At 36.6% G+C, this 21,433-nt stretch overlaps 1 protein-coding gene across 3 annotated transcripts in view; it reads left to right on the forward strand.

Moving 5' to 3' along the window:
- Lrp6 (LDL receptor related protein 6) overlaps positions 1-21,433 on the forward strand; it is a 144,289-nt gene that overhangs the window by 71,679 nt on the left and 51,177 nt on the right. For all 3 annotated transcript variants that reach the window (XM_004845872.3, XM_004845873.3, XM_087214088.1), the window contains 5 exons: positions 1,729-1,926; positions 10,486-10,682; positions 12,371-12,502; positions 15,193-15,589; positions 16,589-16,760. In XM_004845872.3, coding sequence (XP_004845929.1) covers positions 1,729-1,926; positions 10,486-10,682; positions 12,371-12,502; positions 15,193-15,589; positions 16,589-16,760 — 1,096 coding nt within the window. The remainder of the gene's footprint in view (positions 1-1,728; positions 1,927-10,485; positions 10,683-12,370; positions 12,503-15,192; positions 15,590-16,588; positions 16,761-21,433) is intronic.

The following is a 21,433-nucleotide window of genomic DNA, read 5'->3' on the forward strand; positions in this document are numbered from 1 at the left end:
CCAAGGCAGGGTGGTATGGCAGAGGGGTATCACAGAGGAGAAATAGTCCATGGCAAAGCAGGGCAGGCAGAAAGCAGCAAGCAGTGAGCCAGTGACAAGGGACAGATTCTTTCCTTCCCTTTTATAGTGTTTCTAGGCTACTCACCCTGAGGGCAGGTAGCGCTCACACCCAGGGTGGGACAGCAGAAATCCTACCCAAAACTATGCCAAACCAATCAGTGGACTAATTAGTAATCATACTCTTGATCCCAGGATCACACACTCCATATCCAGCCACTCCCAAAAAGCCTGTCCTGTGGCCATATGAGGCCTTGGGGGGGGGACATCTAAGACGTAAACCACAACCCCCTCCACCCAAGAAACCTAGTGCCTCTATGACATAGGCAACCACTAATTTATTTGTATCTATATATTTGCCTTTTCTGCACTATTCATATAAATGAAATAATTCAACATATTACATCTGGCTTCTTTTACTTTAATATAATTTTTTGAGGTCCATATGCTTTCACCCCTACATCAGTGCATTGTGTCTTTTCATTAATGAATAGTATTCTATTGGGTAGATATATTGAATTTTTATTTCTTTATCAGTTAATGACCATCTAGGTTGTTAAGGTGATAGGAACTTTCACAAACAAGTCTGTGTCTGGGTGTGATTTTATGTCTCTTGGGTACAGTGAAATTGCAGGCTCACCGTGAGTAGTGAGTTCAAGGCTAGTGTGAACTACACAGCCAGACCCTGTCTCAAAAAAGAAAAAAAAAAGTCCGTTATTGGTGGGTTTTCATTTTTTTATTTAAAAAATGTAAACTTGTAGATAAAAGCAAAAATACTGCAGTGAACTGCCAGTATGTCCTAACCATAGTCCATTTAGCACATTTAAGAAATTTAACATTAATACTGTACAACTATATATTTGATACACATCAATTTTGCCTCTTTTTCCCATGTCCTTTGTAGAATTTTCCCTCACTTTATCAGTGAAAGATCATGTACTTGTTATCATTTTTCTTTATTCTCCTTTTATATTGGTTCTTCAGCCTTTCTTTGATTTTTATGACTTTAATATTGTCAAAGTAAACTTTTGTAGAATGCACCTCAATTTGAGTCTGTTTCTTCATACTTTTATTCAGGTTGTACATTTTTGGGCCGGAATAGTATATAATAGATACAAAAGATGCTGTGATATAAAAGTTATAGAAGATGCTGTGTCCTTTTTAGTACATCATATTAAGAGATTTATGGAGCCGGGGATTTAGCTCAGTGCTTCTGCCACCTGCCTTGCAAGCGCGCAAGGTCCTGAGTTCAGTCCCCAGTACCAAAAAAAAAAAAGATTTATGATGTCAGTTTAGTTTCTTGATGATGATGATGATGATGATGATGATGTTAATGTGGATAACTCGTTCATGGTAGTATACTAGGTTTATTTTCTCTAAAGTTACCATTTTTTTTCCTTTGTTAATAAATATCTGTGGGGTGATAACGTTGACACAGTGTAACTTTTTTTTCCCCCACTAAGCTTTCATGTAATAATTTTTGCATCCTTGATGCTACTTAGCTGAGTCAAGTACTATCCTGGTAGTTGCTAACAGTGGATTATTTCAAATTTTTTCAAAAATTTTAGAAGTTTCATATTTTATTGTCCTGAAAGAACTTTATCTGCTAGTCATAATTATAAAATATCTTGGTGTTACCTGCTGTGTCATGGCTTTTTTTATGATTTGTAGGTTCATGTACTGGACTGACTGGGGAGAAGTGCCAAAGATAGAACGTGCTGGAATGGATGGTTCAAGTCGTTTTGTTATAATAAATACTGAAATTTACTGGCCAAATGGACTGACTTTGGATTATGAGGAACGAAAGCTTTATTGGGCAGATGCCAAACTTAATTTCATCCACAAATCAAACCTGGATGGAACAAATAGGTAAGATTGTCATAAAAGTTTTTTTGTTTTTAAATTTTAAGAAAACTTCTTGTTGGCTTCATTATTTAAATTTAAGAAAATTTCATGTTGGCTTTGTATATTAAAGTATATAGCCTAATTTTCTTAAGAAATCAGTGTATTTTTTACTGTCAGAGGGAAAGATGTATAGACATTTACTTTGGTCTTTAAGAAAGTAATTACATTTCTCATCCATCATGGTAGCATCTAGAACTTACAGAATGTATTTTCTCCTTCCAGACTCTGAGCTGACTTAGTTCTCAAGTGGTTCTCAACCCAGGGTTGTATTTTCTGCTCCATCCCAGAGTGTTTGAAAATGTATGGAAAATTTTGGTTAATCCAATGACTGGAGTGCTGGTAACATTTTACAGTAGCCTTTTCTGGAAGATCAAGGGTGCTAGCTGTCTTACAGTGTTGGATATCCAACAGAACAGAGTTGTCCCATTGAAAATTATCAGTACAGCCGTTAAGTATTGCTTATGGAAACTTTCTTGGTAAATCCCTATATTAGGACAGGCCATCTTTGCTTTCTGTGGCTTTAACAATAATACCCGAGACTGGTAATTTATAGAGAAAAGATATTTATTTTGGCTCATTGTTCTGAAGACTGAGAAGTTCAAGATTAGGCAGCCATATCTGGTTAGGAATTTATGTTGCAGTGTAGTATTTAAGAAAAGCAATAGGTCAGAGAAGTAGCAGGAGAGAGAGAGGGATAAGGGGGATAGATGCTTTATAATGAACTGTCCTGGTGATATCTTATCTACTCTGTGAAAGTAGTGTCTCGTATCATTTTTTAACAGCCCCACCCTATTGATACTGTTTAACTGCCTGTTAAATTTCATCATGAGTTGGGTACTAATTATGGCACAAAGTCTATAATTCAGACACATGGAATTTCTTCTCAGGTCATGGTTTGAAGATATTACAGTTAATTCTTGTATTTGATTATGTGGATTATTGTGCTTTCTAGGAGCCTACCAGAGGTGAGTCTCAAGTAGTTGAAGGATTTTTAGACTGTAAACATTTGGAAATTTTCTGAACTTTGAAAAACTTAAAAGAATTTATTTTAAAAAGCTTTTTGTTATCATGAACTTTCTTTTTTTGGGGGGCTTTTTTCAAAAAAGTGAAATGACTTACATTGTGATGGTTTAAAATTAAAAGTGTTTCAAAGCACATACATGATGAATATAAAAACCTAATAGGTGTGCTTCAACTTCAGATTGGGCAGTCTGTCTCCAGTGAACTCTCAAAACAGGGACTCCAGAGTTCTCATACAGGACATGGTACCACACTAAATAAATAGAAACAAAATTGAGTAGGATAGGGAGGAACAAGAGGGGAAGGAGAGAATTTTCACAGAAGGATGAGGACTAGCTAGGAGATCTCAGAAACAAAGCTGTCATACTTTTTAAGTATGATCTGAAAGTTGAGGAAAATTAATGTTACATGGACGTAAGGATCAGGAAAATATCAAGATAAATCGGATTTAAAGTTACCACAAAGAGCTGGGTGCATGCCTGTAATCCTAGCACTCTGGGAGCCTGAGAGAGGAGAATTGTAAATTCAAGCCTAGCTTGAGCAACTTAGTAAGACCCTGTCTCAAAATAAAAATGGACTGGGTGGGGATGTAGCTTTGTGTGGAGGCCCTGTGCTCAATTCCCAGTAAATGGCTGTGGAGGCTGTGTGTGGGGATGGTCATTTATTGGAAAAAGAAAAAAGGAATGAGAAACAGAATCCTTATATACAAAGAACCCCAGAAAAACATGACCACAGAAGAGCTCAGATCTCTGTTTAAAATTGTGCCAAAGTTAGTGAGAGTTAGTGTCACATTATTGACACGTGAAAGAATAACATAAAATTAGAAAAATTTAGAAATGAGATGAGAAAACTCAGGAAAGAATTTTAAATAAAAGAAAAATCATTTCAGGGGAAAAAGCACTAAACTAGGGGACATAAGAGTGGATAAACAAAAGGAATGGCCTTTAAATAAACTTGAAAAGGCAAAAAAAGGAAATTTATATAAGCTGTTCCTGAAAAAGATCCAATGACAGATCTAATAAACATGTTCAAACAGCTGTCTTAAAGATTCTCCAAGAATTAAAAGAAGGGAGAAAGTCAAAATAATGTGTAAAACAATGGAAATACTGTATCAACAAAAAGATAGGATAACCTAAAAAGAAACCAAGAAGAAATCCTGAGTTGAAAAGTACAACTGAAATGAAAAAATCACTAGATGACTTAAAGGCAAATTTGAGCAAGTGGAAAAATGGATTGGTGAACCTGAAAATAGAACAAGAGAAATTATCAGACTGAAGAGCAGGAAGAAACAAGTGCAGAATCATGAGTAGAGCCCAGTGGGTCGGTGGGACACCATTAGTGGACCAGGATGCTCATTGTATGAGAAGGAAAAGTGTGAAAGAAGTGGGCAGAGAGGATGTTTGAAAATATAGTGGCCAAAACTCCCCAAATTTGACAAAAAGGCATGAATATAAAGAACTCTTATCTCTCTTCCTGGTTCCTCCCTTTGCTTTCGGCTTTCTGACTGCCATGAAGTGAGCTGTTTCTCTTCTGCCATGCTCTTTACCATGCTGTTTCTTCTTTGGAGCTGGCCAACTGTAGACTAATACGTGAGCAGATATAACCTCTCTTCCTTTAAGTTTTGGGTATTGGGTATTGTGTCTCAGTGACAAGGAAAGTGACAAAGATAGCAGTGAACCAGTCTATTCAAAGTGCTAAACAAAGAAACTATATAACTTACAGTACTCCTGTATCCAGCAGATCTTAAAAAACGAGAGAGAATTTAGCATGGTGGCACATGCCTGTAATCTCAGCATTCTGAGAGGCTGAGACAGGAGTATCACGAGTTTGAGTCCAGCCTGGGCGACTTAGCAACATCTTGTCTCAAAATTTAAAAAGGGCGTAAGCTGTGATATGAAAGCCCTGGGCTCAATTCTCACTACTGACTCCTACATAAAAATTACAACTAATAAAAGGGGGGATAAATTGAAACATACTAGATAAACAAAAGCTGAGGGGATTTTTCAAAATAAATTAATCATTTTTCTCCTGGCAAAAGAAACCTTAAGATGTAGTCAAGACTTTAGGGTTTGCTGTATATTACTCCTTTTGAAGAAGCTCAGTAATTAGGGTGTGATATGGCTCTTTGTAGTTGCTGTAATGTAGGCCTTTCCATTTTTTGTTATGAATCAGTATTTCCTTCTCTTCTGCTGAGGGCTCAGCTTTAGTGCTGGCTAATTTTATTAAATTATTAATGGTAAATCTGTTGTTTAGTTGGTTCCTTGTTGTCCCTTAACTATTTTGAAAACAATAATCAGCCAGGCATGGTGACACATGCCTGTAATCTCAGCATCTGGGAAGCTGAGGCAGATGGATCTACCTATCTCAAAATAAAAAAATTAAAAATGGGCTAGGGATGTAGCTCAATGCAAAGGCCTGGGGACAGCCTCTAGTACTGCAACAAAACAAAACAACAGAAATCAGTTTTTCTATTCCTTGATAATTGTGAATTGGTTATATTTGCTTAGATTTATATTTACACATGTATTTGATGTATACAATAAAGGACAAAGATACATTTGGTTTGAAATTTTATAGTAAATATATTGTATGTATCCCTTTCATCAGGGGAAATGTAATTAGTTTGGAAAAAATTAAATATCATAGTTAAATAGTTTTAGGTTCTTTTATGTGTTAACTCTTGTTTCTGCTGTGGATAACTTACTGCCTTGTGCCTGGTGTATCTATAATCGTGAACATCATATAGCTCAGCCTTCTTATACAGAAGGCCCAGTTAGATGTTTGTGGCACTAGTTAAGTCTTCATTCATTTTAATATTGGTTTATTTGTCTTATTGTTGGCTGTAAGAGCTTTTGAGAGAGAGAGAGAGAGAGAGAGAGAGAGAGAGAGAGAGAGAGAGAGAGAGAGAGTCGGATGCAAGTTCTTCATTGAATATGTGACCTAGCAGTATTTTCTGTCAATCTGTAGCTTGTGTTTTCATTTTTTAATATTAGTGAATGTTAATATTACATGATGATGGGATTTATTTTGGGAAGTTGACATGCACAGTTAACTATCTTAATCAGTTTCAATTCCTTGCCTCCCTCCTTTTCCTCACCCCTCCCACTTAGCCCCTTCTGCTCACATTTAGAACTATGATTCATTTTTATTTAATTTTTGTGTCTGATGATTCTTACACTTTTATACAATCTAAGTATTGTTTTAAGTGAATGCCATGAAATAACTTCAATTTATATATTAAAATTAACTTTTATGATATAACTTACCGGGGATTGAACTCGTCCTTGTGCTTGTGAGGCAGGCGGGGGAACCACTGAGCTAAATCCCTGGCCCCCAGAATAACTTACTTTTATAAATAGATCTTATATTCCTCAACTTGTTGAATTTATTTTATTAGGTTGGGAGGTTTTTTAGGCTCTTCAGTATAGTCTATATACAGACTCACATAATCTTTGAATATGATAGTTTTACTTCTTTTTCATGTCTGGATGCTTTCTTCTCTTGGTTGATTGCATTGGCTAGATCCTCAGGTACAGTGCTTCCTGAGGTCAGGTTCAGATGTCAAAACTGCATGACAGTAGTCCCGTGGTATGGTTAAAGAAAGATTTGTAAGCATACAGGTGGGAAGTTCTGAGATGGGACAGATTTTCTGGGAGGGGGTGCAGAAATAGAAGCAAATCAGTGTATGGAGATGTTTTGTAAATGGTAAGTCCAGTTGGTTTGGAATTTAAAAAAAGTACTTGCAAAGGCCATGGAATCTGAAAGAGGTAGCAAGAGAGCTTGTGTACCTGGGGTGTATCTGTGGAATTGAGCTTTATCAGTATGCCGCATGACAGACAGACAGACATCAGATGATGCTTAGAGAGTACTTAGAGCAAATCAAAACATCAGTGTTGGTGGGGCTACCTCATCTTCTTTTCTGTGGCTCTTCAGCTCTTAGGCATACTGTTGAAGAACTAGGCTTTGATCTTACCTGAGAACTTTTGTTCTCAGCAGCTATAATCACCTTCTCCTGCAAGTAACTTTTGTGGAGGGAGGGGCACCAGAAGGTAGCCTGTTTGGTAATCCCATCCAGAGAGAAGAAAGTGAGGGCTACACAGTTAGCTGCACTTTTAGGAACAAGTCATGATTGGCTGACACATCAGTAAGTGACTCCTGAGTGGTTGTCCTCTTAGCTCTGCTTTTTGTTCAGCTGTTAATTACATGTTTTAAATGTAAAACATTTAATTTTTGTTTCATTTATACTACTGGTTTCTCATTATGCTACTAGTTTATCTTACATTGAACAGAAAGTTTTGTGCTAATATCTGTTCTTTGTAAAAGAAAATCTACTTTGTCCTTGTACTCTGAGTAACTACGTTGAAAATAATGAGGTTAAGTGTGTGCAGATCCAAGCGAGAAGCCTTCATGGACCAGAGCAGCACAGATGTGCAGGGCCCAGCCAGGGCCCAGTCCAGACACCAGCCGCTTCGGGCCACCTGGAAAAGAGCTGCTCAGGTAACAGCCAAAGGCCACCCAGATATCATTTGTAAGTGCACACAGATCCCAGTGAGAAGCCCATGTGGACCAGAGCAGCACAGGTGTGCAGCCAGAAGACTGCTCAGGCACCAGTGAACTCGGGTGCACAGCCCCCACCAAAGGCCCTCCCAGACAACAGCTGTGCAGGTGGGCAGGCCCCAGCCAGAGACATGACCAGATACCATCAGTAAGCATGCATAGGCCCCAGCAAAAACACTGCCTGGACAACAAGGCAGTGCAGGGATCCAGAAGGCCACCGTTCTGAACCCAGGAATTGACACAGTGGTGAGCAGCAGAGAGAAGGCTTCTCTGAGGCTTGCTGAGAATTGAAGCCCACAGGTGAGCAAAAAGTCGCCTCAACAAAGGCACAGCAGGCTGTATCTGTTGAATGAGAATACACGTAAACAAGTTTCAAAACTTGTTTACAACTTGTTTACAAGTCTCAAGACTTCCATATCACCTAAGGCAACCTCAAGGGGCAATGAGATGGAGCAATCTGATCCTCAGCCACCTGGACTCCCTGAACTGGCAGCCAAAGAGAATCTGGAAAAAATGAAATCAGAAATAATTTCTCAGATAACAGAGATTGTGTCCATAGTGCAAGACAGGATTAATAACTCTAGAGCAGACACAGATTAAAAAATAGAGGAGCCGAGGAACATGATGGATACTAGCATAGGAAACAAATGGAATCCATAAAACAGATATCCAGGAGATTAAAAACTCCATTGAAAGTTTATGCAGCAGAATGAGCCAGTGTGAGGACAAAATATGAGACATAGAAAACAGGTTTGCAGTTAGTGACCAGGAAAAGAATAATTTCTTAAAAATAGTAAGGGATCATGAGAAATCAACCCAGCAGCTGCTAGATGATTCAAAGAAGAATAACATAAGACTGATCAGAGTCAATGAAGAAACAGGAGAGAAGGTGCAAATGACATAAAAAACTGTTCACAGAAGTAATGGCAGAAAACTTCCCAAGTAGGAGAAAAGAATTTGACACTGAGGTAAGTGAGGCATATAGGTCTCCAACTAGCTGTGATTAAAACAAAAAAAAACCCCTACACATAGGCATATAATAGTTAAGATTTCAGAAACCCAACAGAAGAACAAAATCCTACAAGCAGTTAGAGAAAAGAAACAAATCACATACAAAGGAAATCCCATCAGAATCATAGCAACTTCTCAACGCAAACCCTCAAGTCAGGAAGAGCCTGGGGTAAAGTATTTCGAGCCCTAAAGGAAAATAACCTCCAACCCAGATTGATGTACTCTGCAAAACTATCTTTCAAAATTGATGGAGAAATAAGATACTTTCATGACAAAGAACACCTGAGGAACTTCATGAATACCAAACCAACTCTCCAAAAAATTTTAAATAGTATCCTAGGAAAAGACAGTGAGGATCACAACCCGAGGAAGCCCAGCAGAATGAATCCTTTGGGCAAGACAAGAAATTAAATGCAAAGGGGGAGAATTCAACAATAGGAAAAGGTTATGACAAGGATAAGTCAGTACATACTAGTTATAACCGTCAATGTTAATGGTCTCAATTCACCATTCAAAAGAAATAGACTGGCAGAGTGGGTCAAGAAGCAAGATCCCACAGTATGCTGCATACAAGAAACACACTTAATTCAAAAAGAAACTCATAGACTGAAAGTTAAATGGTGGAAAACAATACTCTATGCAACAGGAACCTGAAAAAAAGCAGGAGTAGCTATCCTCTTGGCAGATCAAGTGGATTTCAAACCAACATTAATTAAGAGAGGCGAAGAAAGCTACTACATCCTTGTAAAGGGAACAGTCCAAGAGGAAGAGATGACAATCATAAATATATATGCATCAAATACAAGTGCACCCAACTATATGAAGATAATGATATACAGTGTATTAACTATTGTTTTTCTCTTGGTTTGTTGTGGAATTTTGTTTTGTTTCATAAAATAAAACATTCAATTTTATCAAGCACTTACTGTTTAATATACCTAGTTTTTGCACATTGTATGAGATCATGGGAATATAAAAAAGCCATATCCCTACTCTCAAAAAGGTAATCAGAATTGTTGAATAAGTAAATACTTACAGTCCACTAGCTATTGTGACAACTTAGAAAAAGAAAAATAACTTCACTTGGAGGGAAACAGATTAAGGAAGACTATGAAAAGGAAGTGACATTTAAATTGAATGTTAGCATAGTATTTACTGGGTTTAATAAATTGTTGATTTAAAAAGCTTTATTCAAAAACTTACATACAAAATGTTCACATTATAAAATGTATGGCTTATATGAGAAATAGTAAATTAGTTTGGAAATACTGAAAAACATACCCTAAAATTGAGGAATCGTTGATGAAGTACTGTATTGTTAAGTACCAAGCATAGTGTGTAATTGCTTTGCATATGCTATCATTTCATCTTTACAGTGACTCAGTGAGATAGATTATTATCCTTATTTACAGATGAGGAAAACAAATCCTGCAGAAATGATAATAAGTAGTAAATGTCAGGGCATTTCAAGTCCATTCTGGTTTCTAATTGTGTTTTCAGTCAGTATATAAAAAAATCATAGCTTTTAGAGAAGGATTTTGCTTTACTCATCTCTTTATTTTCCTATGTTTAGTTCATTAGAGAGAATTTATCTTTTTATTTAAAGAGACACAAAGGATATTTACTTTTTTTTTTGGTACCGGGAATCGAACTCGGGTCCTTAGCTTGTGAGGCAGTAGGTGGAACCACTGAGCTAAATTCCTGGCCCCATGAAGGATTTTTAAAAGCTCTTTTTCCATCTCCAGAGTTTTTCAAAGATCTGATTATGTAATTTACTATTTTTTAGGATGGCTGATGAAGTGCAAGTAACTTAGTTTTTATTATTCTTTATTTTTCGTTTTTTACTTTTGTGTGTTTTGACATCTTCTCAGAACTCACTCTTTGTGTTTTACCATGAAGAAAATTTTAAAATGTTTTTCTCTTTGTGTTAACTAGACAGGCAGTGGTTAAAGGTTCCCTTCCACATCCTTTTGCATTAACGTTATTTGAGGACACATTGTACTGGACTGACTGGAATACACACTCCATTTTGGCTTGCAGCAAGTACACTGGCGAGGGTCTGCGTGAAATCCATTCTAACATCTTCTCTCCCATGGATATACATGCCTTCAGCCAGCAGAGGCAGCCAAATGGTAAGTGATCTTGATTTTTAAGTTGCAAGTTGGAACAGCCTTGCGCCAGTCTGGTATCTGGCTATAGTGAGGGTCGGGAGGAGAGAGAACATATCGAAAAGTAGTAGGAGGGAATAAAAGAGAGAGAAAACATGGGAATATAATCAGGTTAAGCTATAGCCTAAAATAAACCATTTGTAGCCTTATATTTACTACACACTACCTTTCCTTTTGTTTGGGGCAGGAGCGATAGAGGTAGAGAAAAGAGAAATAAATGAAAAATTGAGGACTTGTTTTTAAAGTTTACACACAAGTGTATTTGTGTGTGTGCATTGGAGTTTGTGTCTTAGACAGTTTTCTCAAATGGAAATTATTTATTCTAGACGGTGAATTTAAGTACCTCAGCTTTCTGAATGAAATGCCAGCTTAAACATTTCCTTGCATCATACTTTCCTCTCCTTTTTTTTTTTAAAGTTTTGCTCTATTTTTAGTCACACTTTACAGTGACTTGGGCTGTGTCAGCTCACAGTGACCTCTTGTAAGAGAGGAATGGAATTAAGTTTAGAAGGAATATGAGAATGTTAAGTGTTTGGCACTTGTGTGTAAATAAATGTCTGGCATGTGTCTGAGTATATTTCAGATTGTGTTCTGTAGCCAAAAATTTTTTTTGGATCGTGTGTTGCTTTGTATTAGCTTTTTCCATCTAGGGGGAGATAATCAAATATTGAATGTGTAATATTGAAATCTGATGATCATGAGCCCGTAAAAATAAAATGTGTTATTTTCTGTCTTGTAAAAAACCAAAATGTTTAATTACTCATGAATTTGTTCTTGTAGCCCTCAGGAGAACATTTTCTCTGTGTGTGTTTTAATTGCACTGTTGATTTCTGTTATACTTCAGAATTTGCAGTTATTTTTGATGTTCCTGTCTTTTTATATCATCTTCTATTGGTTTCCATCTTATGTTGGTTCTTTCTGTGAGTATTGAATATGTCCATCCCACAGTTTCTGTAGATCCGCTAATTATCTTTTCTGCTTTTCCTCTTATTTAATCCATTCTGCTTATCTCCTTCATATTAATCTTTCTAAGGCACAACTTCTCAACATTCTAGTTACTTTTCTTGGCTTTCAGTACTGTCCACCACAGTGTTCCCATCCTTTATGCTCATTCAGGTTTAGTTCCTGTTAGACAATTTCCTTGACTGCACATCTATACTATTCATTTTATCTTACTCAGTGTATGGCTTCTAAGCTTTTATTCATATCCCTTACCACATTTGAAATGTTTCTTTTTTTCCTATCCTTGAGGGCTCCTGTCATGTTCTACAAACTCCATGAAATCTTCGTTTCTTTTTGACTCTATACTTACAGTCTATAATATAATGTGCAGGATATTATTTAGTTTCATTGTTTTGTTTTCTAGTTTTATTGTTAATTTTGGCTTACTGATTAGATTGTGAGCTCTTTTAGGGCAAGGATTTCCTGCTTTGCTCTGTTTGTTCCTCTGTGGATACAAAATGGTCAAGTTAATTCTTGCTGATTAATTCATTTCCTTACAGATGGTTTGGTAGTCAAGCACCTGGATAACATTTGTTAATAATTTTGGTTATCACAGTTGCTCATGTTATGGTTGTTAACCTTTGTGTACCTAGAATGAGGGAGGTCATCCATAATCATTGGTATTAATCAGTGTGATTTATATTTGACAGCTACAAATCCATGTGGAATTGATAATGGTGGTTGTTCTCATTTGTGTTTGATGTCTCCAGTCAAGCCATTTTATCAGTGTGCTTGCCCAACAGGGGTCAAACTTCTGGAGAATGGAAAAACCTGCAAAAATGGTAAGATAATGTTATCCAAGAAGAAAAAACTTTGAGAGCATTTGAGATTTTCTGATTAATTTTGTTTTTCTATAGAAAGCTTTATAGGTTACAGTAGTTTGGGAAATTTGTCACTCAAATGGTTTTGTAGCAGGAATGTTCTATGTTTTCTTTTTTTTGGTACTGGGGATTGAACTCAGGACCTTGCACTTGCAAGGCAGCTAGCGGCACCACTGAGCTGAATCCTTGGCCCCAGGAATGATGTATGTTTTATGACATCTTTTGAATGCTATTTTATAAATTTATTATTTTAAGTCACATGCTCTTTTTGAAAAAAAGTTATGTACTGCTTTTGTTCTCTATCAGCCTTTCATAATCATTGATACCAGAATTGATTAATGTGGAAATGATTATGTCTCATAGAAATACATTTTCATTTATTTATTTAATTTTTAGAAATACATTTTTAACAGCAGGTGGCACTTGTAAATACAGAACCTCTCTGGAGGCAAAGGTGTTTATTAAATTTTAGGCTACAAAGATTATAATGGGATAGATATATTTTCTACCAAGTAACTGAATGATTTTGTGTGTGTGTGTGTGGTTTTTTTGTACCGGGGATCAAATTTAGGACTTTGTGCTTGCGAGGCAGTTGCTGGAACCACTGAGCTAAATCCCGGGCCTAACTGCATGATATTTTTAATTGCTTTCTAATGACACAAGTCCTCTCAGAAGAAGAAAGAGAAGTCCTATGGCACTGCTAAAAGCAACTTCTTTTTATACTAAACCACCGCACTTCGCCTCTTCTCCTTACTCCTAATTCCCTGTAGAGGGAGGGCATGTTGGAGAGGTTTACTGATTTGGGACATTTCAAGGGACTTCTCGTTCAGAAGAACACCAGTTCTCTCTTCTTAATGAGGGTGTTACTCTTCATTCTTACCCCTTGGGATCACTGTCTGGTTCTCTAGCAAGAGGTGGTAAGAAAATTGTTCTATTTAGCAGTGGCTTCTTTAATCTAACTCTGAAAAGCAGAAGCCTTTATTTCAGAGAGTTTTAGAGTGTTCCTGGCATGGAGGTAAGGGAATCAGAGAGATGGAGTCAAGTCCATGTACTGGATATTTGTTGTGACTTGGCATTGATAGATTATCCTCATAGTCAAAGGTGAAGCTGGCTGACTCTTGTCAGATGGTTTCCATGGCAAACAATAATTTGGTTTCAATTTAAAACAAAAGGTTTTTGTAATGTTGCTTTTTTTTTGTTTAAAAATGTAGCCTGATTTTAAAACCGAGGCTTTATTTTAGCAGTAGCGGTCTGTTTTTCATAGTGGTGCAAATGTACATGTTTAACTCGTTTTAGTTTCAGGTGTACATTTGGCAGGTAGAAGCCTTAAGTTAACTATTTTATTTTGATTGCTGTTCAAATTAACAGCTCCATGACTTTGTAAAGTTTCAAATGGTTCCTTTTGACAGTTAGCAGGGGCAGTGAATTGTATAGTTACTTCTAGTTGGTGCTTGCTATGGCATTTTGGGCTGTATTTTCTCCAAGTTAGCGTAAATTTATAATTATAATTAAGCTGATGTTGAGAGACATCATTACTTTTCTTAGTTTTTGCTTCTATACTGTAACTCCAGCTTGATGCTTCAGGTTTATATCCTAAAATTTTTTTTGGCTTATAATTTTTTTCTTGCTCTTTTCAAATGTCAGCCTGCTTACCGTTTATTAGGGTCTTGGGTGATTTTTATGGGAATGATTTACCTGAGCATTAAAAATGAGAAAGATTGAGCTTAAAACTCTAATGCTCAATTATATTTTTATTGAATCTTGATTTGGGTTATAAACATATCATAAACGTGACTGAAAACTCAGTGAAATAAACATTTTAAAATCTGTTTTATAAATAATAGACCAGTTAATTTTAAATGAGTTATTTATATGCTTAATACCTTCCTGAGTTTCTCATTTATCTCCTTTAATTCTCATTGCAACCTTAGGACATTTAGATGAAGAAACTAGGCTTAGAGAGATTTGATATTTTGCCTGTTTGTATAGCTGCTTGAATCAAGTTCTCTTAGATCTACAACTCTTAACTCCTAAGACGTTTTTCTTTTTCTCTCTCCACTGCTGCTATGGGTATTTCCTTCTTTATAGCTTGATTTGTCCTCAGTTGTGTCAAGTATTGCCCTGTATTTTTTTCTGAGACAACTTTACTGAGAACTAATTTATGTACCATAAAATTCTTCCATTTCAGGTGTACTATTTAGTGATTTTTAGTAAATTTACAGGGTTGTGCAACCATTACCACAATCTAATTTTGTAATATTGCCATCAACCACAAAGATTCTTGTCATAGATTTCTGTACCTTTTAAAATATGCTTCTTAAAGAAGGATCTGTACTATATAACACTTTCCTCCTTTCATACTTAGTCATTGTCGATGATTACCTTTAAGTAGCTGTATTAATTCCAGGGGCTGTCTAATAAAAGAAACCAGAAAATGGACAAAACTTGGCTTTAGAGAATTTAGTCAACATAGAGTTTGACTTCATAGTAGACTTTCCCTGTGTGATTGTATTACTTCCCATGACCACTCTAAAGAGAGTTGGGGTGGGTGCTGTGTGTGTATGTATGTGTTCCTAAAGAAGTTCTGCATTTGTATTCTTTACTTTGCCTGTGGCTTTCAAATGATTGCTTCTTTACTTACTTTGTTCTAGGTGCCACTGAATTACTGCTTTTAGCCCGAAGGACAGACTTGAGACGCATTTCTTTGGATACACCAGATTTTACAGACATCGTTCTGCAATTAGAAGACATTCGTCATGCCATTGCCATAGATTATGATCCTGTGGAAGGCTATATCTACTGGACTGACGATGAAGTGAGGGCCATACGCCGCTCCTTCATAGATGGATCTGGCAGTCAGTTTGTGGTCACTGCTCAAATTGCCCATCCTGATGGTATTGCTGTTGACTGGGTTGCACGAAATCTTTACTGGACAGACACTGGCACTGATCGGATAGAAGTGACAAGGCTCAATGGGACCATGAGAAAGATCTTGATTTCAGAAGACTTAGAGGAACCCCGGGCTATTGTGTTAGATCCCATGGTTGGGTAAGATTCTCTGCTAGTAGTAAATCTGTCTGGTGTTTCTGTGTTCCGTAGGTGTCCAAAAACATCAGCTCAGGATGAAGTATGTGCAACTTATGTTGGGTTTTTAATAAACAGCTCTGTAATGGCTGTTCATTGTTAGAATATAGTAATCAGAATAACATCTCAAAGAATTGCCCTTTTTTTTTTTTGCCTATAACATCTTGAATATTTTTCTCTCTAAATGAATTTAATGCATGCTAGCTTGGAGGATTGTCTGCAGATTTTGCTCAGATTGCATAATGACTGTGAAAAATTTGGAAAAACATTTCCAGCACTTTCCCCCTCACCAACAAGATTTTATGTCATATTGTTTCAATACCTATAATATGAATATATCTTACTTCATATTTCTCAAAATACATGAGTAATTTGGCTCTAAAAACCTTGTCAAGCCATGTAGCTTTATTTCGTGTCTTTATTATTTAGCCATATGATCCTGACTATAGTTCAGGGAAACACAGATTTCTACATACGTCTCAATGTTATTGTTACTGTAAGATTTATTCTTATGACAAACATAGTGACAAATCATTATACCTCAGTATGGTATATCTTAGACCCACTTAACCTTCAAAAGCCAAAGGAATCACTGAAGGGAAAATTATTTGAAGAATTCAGTTTGTCATATGAATATTCCTGTCCAGATAATCTTTTGTGTTAAGAGATTAAAAGCCATCGAGAAAGAGAGCAGAAGTTCATGGGAAAAGCACAAAATCTTTTTTTAAAAAATTACAAAAATGAATTGTCACTTGTGAGGCCTTTTTAGGATCAGTTCTAGAAAACATTGATCTAAAAATTTATATCTTGCTATATTATAGATGTCTTAAACATGCTCTTCAGATGTTTAAGTCCTATTTTTCCCCCTTCTGTGGTGTTGTTGATAGCAATGTAATATGTAGGGTGGATCTCACTTTTATTATTATTATTTACTTTTAGCTCATTTTCTATATTCTTTTGTAGGTACATGTATTGGACTGACTGGGGAGAAATCCCGAAAATTGAACGAGCAGCTCTAGATGGCTCTGACCGAGTAGTATTGGTTAATACTTCTCTTGGTTGGCCGAATGGTTTAGCTTTGGATTATGATGAAGGCAAAATATACTGGGGGGATGCCAAAACGGACAAAATTGAGGTTTGTTTCTTGCTTTTTCACTTTAAGACCAGTTTTATGTATTTTTGAGTTGCTAGTAATTTGGTGCAGATATTCTTGCTTTAAACAGCTGCCTGGGGTGCTGGAGAGGTGTCTTTTGTAGAAATTTTACTCAGCCTTTACAATTTGAGAGATAATATTCTCTTGTACCCAGTCCCAGGATTTCTGAGTGATGTTGGTATGAAAAATGGCCTTTTATTTCTAGCCTTGAAAGCTTATTTAAATAATTTTACTCATTTTGGGTATAACTGTGACTTTCCTAGAAGCAGTTTTGGCAAACTAAAATTATGTCATACCTATACTGGAAGAGTATCTGAAAGAGTCCTAAATTAGGAAGAGTATACTGGGAGAGTCCTAAATTAGGAAAACAAAGCCTATGTGTATATCTAACTTTTTTTTTTTTTTTGGTACCGAGGATCAAACTCTGGTCCTTGCCGCTTGCACAGCAGGCGTCGAAACCACTGAGCTAATCCCTGGCCCTGTATATCTAACTTTTGTTGGTACTATTGGTGTTGGAATGAGTAGTAGAATGTATTAAATATTAAGGTGCTTACATATGAACAACTTTTAAGTTAATTTATGAACCCTATGGGAGAAAGCTTGGGAAAAATATTTACCAAGAGGTAGAATTAAAGTTTGTGGCATTCAAATAGAATTATGGTGAAAATAATCAGTAGCATTTTTATTGAGTATGAAGTTTAAATTTCACAACTTTGAATTAAAGCTGTGTCAGTTTTATGGATCATATGCATTAGATAGGATCTTTTTCTTTGAGGAGGGGGTGCTTGACTGCTCATAGAAGGAATAGCTTAGAAACACACTTCAAAGAACCACTGCACACAACTAACGGATAGAAAATTTGAACTCTAGAGCAGTTATTTTAAAAGGTAATTCTGAGAAGCGCCAGGAACTCTGAGGGAATAATGAATTAAGGGGGCTTCCTTCCAGAGTGGAAACTTGGAGTAGGAGAAACCCATTAGTAGTTTACCAGGCACAGATACTGAAATGGCATCTCTTATTCTTGCAGCTGGTTTCCATTAACAAAAAATTTTGTGTAGACTGACTGTATAAAGTTTCTCCCTGTTGTTAGTGTTTCACTTTCCCCCTTTCCCGTTATTAAAATCCAAGCTAATGTTTAAATCTTTAACAGCTGGAGGGCAGTACTAATGAGTCAGAAGTGATGGGTTTGCTTGGAGGTGATAGTTTTCATTTGGATCTGCTTGAGTACAAATTGCCTGCCTAATCGTAGCCAGTTCACAGTTGTATATTGATTAACTATAGACCATACATCACTGTATAGGTGTTGCTTACTCTTAGGAAAACAGTTTAAAGCCAATGTGTCCTAGAAGAATGTCTGTGGCAATGAAATTTACAAAATGGGAGAACACCTGATATATTATCACATAGAGGTCTTTTTTTAGGGAGTCTTAAAAATTCCATATTTCATCTTTAGTTTACTGATTATGTTGAAAATAAAATTAGTGTCCCTTGCTGGGAATGTTTTAAGTCTTTCCCCACAAATTTATTCAAAATTGCAAATAGCTGGAGAGTGGTTCAGATAAAGAAAAGAATTCATGGGGGTTGTGGATGATAGTGTTTGGGAATAAAAATGAATATAAATATAGATTAAATAGAATTTATTTGTAATGAGTGCACATCTTAAAATTAGTATTCCTCTGGCCTCTTTGTTTTGTTTTACTGAGCTATACAAACATATACAATGATGTCATTTTCCCCCCTTACCTCTTCTTTCCTTTTTGCTGAGTGATACCAGCATCCTTCAGCCTACCTTTTAGATTCCTCTTTCTTCCTCTTTCGGCACATAACTTAGGTTTCTTCTTTGCCCTCCTGTTGACAGATTGTTTGGTGTTAGTGGTAAATTTACTTGAAAACTACATAGAAAGACCTGCCTTATTCTTTCCACCGGAAATTCTGATGAGCTTTCACTACATGGGCAGCAGTGCTTTTGTCATTTTCTTTTCACAGAGGAATCTGACAAACAGGGAGAGCAGATATTGATGCTTATTCTCTTCTTATGATGGTAGATGAAATTATTGGTACGTCACAAACTAAGGAAGGAGTACAGCTGCTCACCTAAATTAATCTTGTGTAACTTGAGGAAAATAACTTAATTTTCATGGGAGCAAGTGCCATCTCTCGGATTTAATCTTCTTTTACTTGCTAGTAGTTGAATAATATTGAACTTGAAGACTTTTGGAAAGATATGTAATTTTAAAATGCTTCCTTTTCCAAGAAGTTTATTTAGTAGTTCATTGTTATGTGTGGCTGATCCCTGGTACCGATCTGACTCTGGTCCTGGTGACACGCTCCTTTCTAGTCACATACTCCTGAGGAAGCTTCCTTGCTCTGTCATGTCCCCAAATGGGAGCTGCTTTTTCCTGGGACTGAATATTAACCTATTCATGCTGAAGATTGCAAGTTTTTGAGTTTTTGCGTGAAATTCCTATGTGTTACATAGAAAAACTTAAGGAGCAAGAATTTGAAAAGAAAATATTTTATGTTCTATTGTTTTGGGTATTTCAAAAATGGAACACTAGTTATAGAAGGACTAAGTTATGGTTGTGATAGCTATGTTCGCTTCTGGATTGAGAGTTTAGTTGAGATCAAACTGTCCTCTATGTTTTAATAGTACATTTAGGAAGAAAAGATAGTTATTTGGAAAATTATAATGTGGCAATATAAGACAAAATAAGCTCTTGTGGTTTGATTGGAGAGCATGGGAAGCACTCAGAATACTCATTTACTCATTAGGCTGTCATTCCCTCAATGGGGATACCTTACATCAGTATCTCACTTCCTTTTTTTTTTAATTGGTGATATGGCCAGATGCTGGGTGTGATAGGGGGCTGGGTCCAAGAATTAGGGAAACCAGGGAGAAGGAATGGGGAACCCTGGGGTTTGGGATTTGATTTATTTTAAATTGTATCAAGTTGGAGAAAGAATGAATAGATTTACCTCAAGTTTAAAATCAACTTCTGAAAAGAGGTATAGGACATAGGGGGCGTTGTTAGTGATGTCACTTTTCCCCCCTAGTTTTATTTTTTTAATAGTAAAACATCAGTACATTTTAGGCATACATAATGATAACACTCATTGTAGGCAATCTGCACCTGTATATGATACATCCTTTCTTTTCTTTTTTCCCCTCCCCCTTCCCTAAAAACCCCTCCCCTCCTGTGTGCAAAAGCTTTGTTTCCACTGTTTCCTTTTATTTTCTTTTTTTCTTATCCCTTTCTTCCTCCCACCTCCCTTGTTCCCCTTCCCATTTGAACATTTTCTTCCTGTTTCCCAGTATCTATTGTACATTTTAGTCCTTGTTTCTGCTTTTGGTTTCTCACCGGAGAAACAATGCCATATTTAAATATGTGTGTCTGATTTATTTCACTTAAGAATATGGTCTCAAGGTCCATCCATTTAGTGAGAAATATCTCACGCTCATCCTTCTTTGTGGCAAGATAGTACTCCATTTTATGAAAAAACAAACAAACCACATCTTCTTTATCCAAAAAAACAAACAAACCACATCTTCTTTATCCAGTCACCAGTTGATGGGCATTGGGCTGTTTCCAAGATTTAGCTGTTACAAACTGTGATGCTATAAACCTGAGTGTGCATATATCGCTGTGGTGTGATGCTTTTAATTCTCTCGGAAAGATACCAAGAAGGGGAATAGCTGGGTCAAATGGAACCTCTAGCTTTAGGTTTTTGAGAAATCTCCAGGTGATTTCCACACTGGTTGCACCAGCCTACACTCCCTACAGTGGAGAAGGGTTCCTTTTTCCCCACAGCCCCGCCAGCATTTGTTATTGGTAAGCAGTATTGAGTCACTTTTTTAAAAAGATAGTGGCATTGGCTGCTGCTTTAATAGAGAAATGTGTATGTGAGAGTAAGTCTGCTTTCTCTACTTGCGAGGTGATAGTGGCTACTTATCTTTCAGTGTTATTTAAAAAGTATTTGCTGGTACTTGTTTATGTTTCTTATTATGCTAAAATGATTTCACTGCCTTTTATGTACAGACTTTCTTGTTTACTTGTCTACACCACGTTTTTATAGTTTTTACCAGTGTTCCAGGGCTCCTGGTAGAGGAAGTATCCAGAAGCCTTTGTTTATATTTTGCATGATCCTGCAATAGGCAGAATTACTTTGTATTTTAACACTGTCACTTTTCTTGTTCAGGTTCATTGCCAGATACATCTGTTACACCTAGGGACTGCAATACTGCTTACCAATAGCAAGACCATGTTATTGCTAATTTGAAATTTAAAGTATTCCTTGCCCTGATAAAAATTTAAGACTGTACTCTTAGCTAATATTTTCTTGTGGATGCTTTTCTCATTATATTCAGTTTAACTGAAACAGTTAGTGTGTTTTAAACATTGGTTGTATTAAAATAATGAACTATCATAAATACATTTTCCTTTGTTCTCCATGCTTCTTATTTGAGTCCCTCCCCCATTTATTTATTTTCTTTGAGACTGGGTCTTGTATGTAGTTCAGGGTGGCTTTGAACTTACTGTGTAACCCAGACTGGCCTCAAACTGGCGGCAGTCCTCCTGTCTCAGCCTCCTAAGTGTTGGGATTACAGGCGTGTACCACCATACCTGGCTCTACCACTTCCTATTTCTTTGTTTTTT

This window comes from Heterocephalus glaber, unplaced genomic scaffold (genome assembly GCF_053883595.1).
Source record: "Heterocephalus glaber isolate CG9 unplaced genomic scaffold, H.glaber_assembly_v1.0 deba00001444, whole genome shotgun sequence".
Lineage (NCBI taxonomy): Eukaryota > Metazoa > Chordata > Mammalia > Rodentia > Bathyergidae > Heterocephalus > Heterocephalus glaber.